General features: G+C 44.4%; 1 protein-coding gene across 2 annotated transcripts in view; it reads right to left on the bottom strand.

Moving 5' to 3' along the window:
• The window catches only part of PKD2 (polycystin 2, transient receptor potential cation channel), a 51,905-nt gene that overhangs the window by 17,986 nt on the left and 29,807 nt on the right, over nucleotides 1-4,112 (bottom strand). For both annotated transcript variants that reach the window (XM_012805326.2, XM_023513377.1), the window contains exon 7: nucleotides 1,712-1,879. In XM_012805326.2, the coding sequence (XP_012660780.1) occupies nucleotides 1,712-1,879 (168 nt within the window). The remainder of the gene's footprint in view (nucleotides 1-1,711; nucleotides 1,880-4,112) is intronic.

Below are 4,112 nucleotides of genomic sequence, written 5' to 3' on the forward strand. Positions count from 1 at the left end.
GAGCCCAGCTCTGCCTGCCTGCAAAACCACACAGAGCCTTCCTGCAGAGAAGGTCCTGAGGGGTGAGTACCTCACAGCCCAGAGCCGTGGTCCCCAATCTTTTTGGCACCAGGGACCAGTTTCATGGAAGACAATTTTTCTGCAGGGGATGGGGGAGGGGTTGAAGGAGGAGAGGGATGAGGGATGAGGCAGAAAGTGGATCTCGGGCAATGATGCCTCCCGGGTAGCCTTACTCCTGGCCGCGGCCCTGGCCCAGAAGACACGACAACCTACTCAGCTCTCCGCAGCAGATCGGTGAGGAGCACATGAGGGGATATTGTAAGTTCAGTCATAATCCCTTGAAGAACTTAATGGTGTTTGGCAAGACACGCCTATTTCCAAGAGAAGCACTAAATGAAATAAAACAGCCTGATGCACGTACTGGAAGAAAATCCCTAGAATTTTACCTAAAGGTCTCTTATGAATTGTTTCTGGTCACAAAAATTTTTTTGACAGTTATAATCGCATTACTTAGTATAATCCGATTCATTTGAGATCTTGATTACTATGACTATTTATAATACACATTTAGTGCTTTAGGGATAGTTTCTCTTGAACAAGCGTGTCACTGAATAAATAGCATGAGAGATAGAGGAGGAGGTCTCTGTCCTCTGATAAACCTTAGGCCTTCCAGGTGTGAACGCCAATTGGGAAAACACATAACTGTTGGCGAGAACCTCCTCGGACAGTGCTGTTCAAGAGAATGGTCTGTGATGAGGGAGTGTTCTGTATTTCCACTGTCTAAGACGCTAGCCTCTAGCACGCATAGACAATGAACACATAAAATGTGGCCAGTGAGAATGAGAAAACGAACTTTTAATTGTATTTTATCTTAATTAATTTAAACTTAAATTGCTCCCGCCATGCTTACGTGCTACATGATGATTAAAACATAGTGAAAACATGTTTAATTAAAATGACTAGTGATATTTTCCCTCAAAAAAGGACTAAAGTAAGAGAGATTAAGAACTGTACAAATAAAAACTAGTGATATTTTGGTAGCTGGTAGCTACCGTCTGGATGGTGCATAAAGCCTGACCTGGTTATGGGTTGGCAGCTACCTCTGAATTCCTGAAATTTCTTGCATCTCCAGAATTGAGGCTTATTATATACGAAATGTCCTAACCTTTCACATACACAGAAATGCTCATCACACCTTGGGACAACAGGAAACCAGTGAGCAAGGTACTACTCGGAAGAGGTGTCTGTTCCAAACTCAATTCTAGGTAAAGCTTCCCCTGTGGTCTCCAGCAGGAAAAGACATGGTCCTTCCTCGTGGCTTTCCCGAGGGCAGTATTTCCTCCCCTGTCCCATGCTCTCTCCGCTCTTCACTCCTATTCCTTCACCTGATCACCCCGAGTTGCGTACACTCAGACACAGAGCAGCCTGGGCCCCCAGGCCTGGTGCACATACTGGAAGGCCACTCACTGCATTGGTTAAACAAAACTCACAGGGACAGATCTGGGAAGAATTCAGATACAGGAGACGCAGCATTATGCACAGGGACAGAAATAGTCACATGAGTCTCACGAGTTTTCTTCACATGTAAAATGTAGAGCAGCTGTAGCCAGACATTTCAAATTCAAGCCCTACATCATTTTGTGGGACTCATGTTAGTAAAAAGACAGAAAAAATATTACTAAAAATCCAGAACAGAAAATTGATAAATTACCTTAATCCAGACAAAAAACACCGTGACAGCAGCTACGTTGTTGAACTGTATTTGCCAGTAGGCCAGATGCTCAAAGTTGGGGAAAGTATTTTGATCTTCCAGAAACTGTAGTAGCACCCCCACATTTGATGTTCTGTGTATGTTAATTCCTATAGCTACTACTGATAGCTGAAAAACAAAAGGTTTCTATTTATTATAGTATCTTAGAAATATATAACTCACCTTAAAGTAACTATAGTTTTTCTTCACCAAAGTATTAATTCTTAGAGTTCACAGTTTCTTACCCAGTGGCATTCATTTTTTTTTGCAGTTTTTGGCCGGGGCTGGGTTTGAACCTGCCACCTCCTGTATATGGGGTTGGCGCCTTACTCCTTTGAGCCACAGGTGCCACCCCCCAGTGGCATTCATAAAGTCACTCACTCAAATGGGAAGTGCTCAGCACCAGCACACAACAGGTAAAGCAACACCCGTGAGTGCTTCCTTTGTGAGGAAGAGAAATCCCGTGAGTTCACGAGTATACGTGTGCGAGCAAACAGATCCATGTGCACACACACATGTGCAAACGCGCGAGTGATCACACTACAACAAACTCTGACAGGAAAGCTTTCTGTCTTTTCTTCCACCTGCATTTACATCGTTTCCTACCCTTTTGCTTTCTTGGTTTCAGTGGCATTTTCTGTTTTTGGTTTTCTTTAACTAAAATAGATTTTCTGGTTTCACTTCATGCTCCAATTCCCATCCATCCTTTTCTCTGTTCAACAAAACCGCGGGAGATGTCTCTGTACAGTGTGCTGTGAGGGGGACTGAGAGGAACCAGCGGAAGCCAATTGTGCAACTCTGCCCTCAAGAAACTTAGACTCTGGTTCGAGTTAAAAACACAAAGTTAAATAACACACAAAAAACCCTCCTAATGTCGGCATCACATAAAGTGAAGGGTGACACAAGACTTTTTTTTTTTTTTTTTTTTAGTTTTTGGCCAGGGCTGGGTTTGAACCCGCCACCTCCAGCATGTGGGGCGGTGCCCTACTCCTTTGAGCCACAGGCACCGCCCAACACAAGACATTTTAAAAAGAGTGCTTAGAAGAGGAAAGGATGAGCTTGTTCTTAGAAGATCTAGGGCTGACGAACCGAGAGGGCTGCAGAAGGCTCGCGGGGGGATGTGTGAGCCACGGCTTGCCTTCTTCCTCACTTCTGCCCCAACTCATGACCTCACAGCTTTTCACATCTGCTTCGGTTCTGGGTTTCACAAACAGATCTGAGGGGACACGGTCCCTACTTAGCATCTGTCACCACTGGATGACCATGTACGCATGTGGACAGTGCTGGAGGTCACCCATATTAATGTGGCCCCACATGGGGTCTGACTCTGCCCCAGGTGGGCTGTGGCCGGAGCTGCGACCTTTGCTCTCCATTCTTTCTGCTCATAGATGATGGCAGCCCTTCCTCAGGTGGCTGTCGTGACTACGGACCCAGGAGAGTGCCACAGCAAAGGGTAGTCTGGCTGCTGATTTTAGCTAAAAAGCCAACCTCACCATCTTTCTTTTCTTTATCTGTAAAGGATTTTCAGAACCAATCTTGTATTTTTGTGCTGATGGCAGGAATATTCTCTGTGAGCTCGCTGGGGTACACTGAAAGTATCTTTCTGTTTTTGCTGGGAGGGGTGAAGATACTGGACTAGTTGGCTGGACCCAACAATAACCCTTTATCCACCTCTGACAAGGTGTAGTTGGTTATACAGTTCAGTTGTGTTCACTCTGAACAGGACAGATATTTATAAAAATACGCACTATACGGTTGTTTACATAGCTCACAAAATATCTGCTGAATAAATGAATTAATCATTTTCACCTTGTTAAACCTAGCAATCAACAAAATTATTTGAGTTTAGAGTTCTTTATTATCTCCCCGCCACCCTCCCCCCCCTCCGTGATTCTGCTAGTTTAGAGACTAGCAGTTTTGTTGCTTTGGACAAATAGCTGACTTTGCCCATAGACTTCAGAGTATTTGTTGGAGAAACAAAAAAGGAAAATAAACAATTTCTAAGTGGTTTCGCGATGTAATTATATTTACATGTAGAACATAATTTCTTTCCAGGTTTCAGGTGGACATAAACAAATCTGGGCTAGATACGACAGAAAGCCTTGGGTCCTGTCACGGGTTTGAAGGTCCAATGCAGCCCAGGGTACATGTTAGGGGGTTGTGGAGCAGAAAGCATGATCTTACTTCCACTGTCAGGAAACAGTGCAAAGGAGAAGTGGGGTTCCAGGAGCCTTTCCCTGTTCTTTATAAAAGCACACTGTCTGAAGGTTGTTTTGAAACTTCTTTTTTTTTTTTGAGACGGAGCCTCAAGCTATCCCCCTGGGTAGAGTGCCATGGCATCACAGCTCACAGCAACCTGCAA

The sequence above is a fragment of the Otolemur garnettii genome, unplaced genomic scaffold (genome assembly GCF_000181295.1).
Source record: "Otolemur garnettii isolate 467f Iridium unplaced genomic scaffold, OtoGar3 scaffold00039, whole genome shotgun sequence".
Taxonomy (NCBI): Eukaryota; Metazoa; Chordata; class Mammalia; order Primates; family Galagidae; genus Otolemur; species Otolemur garnettii.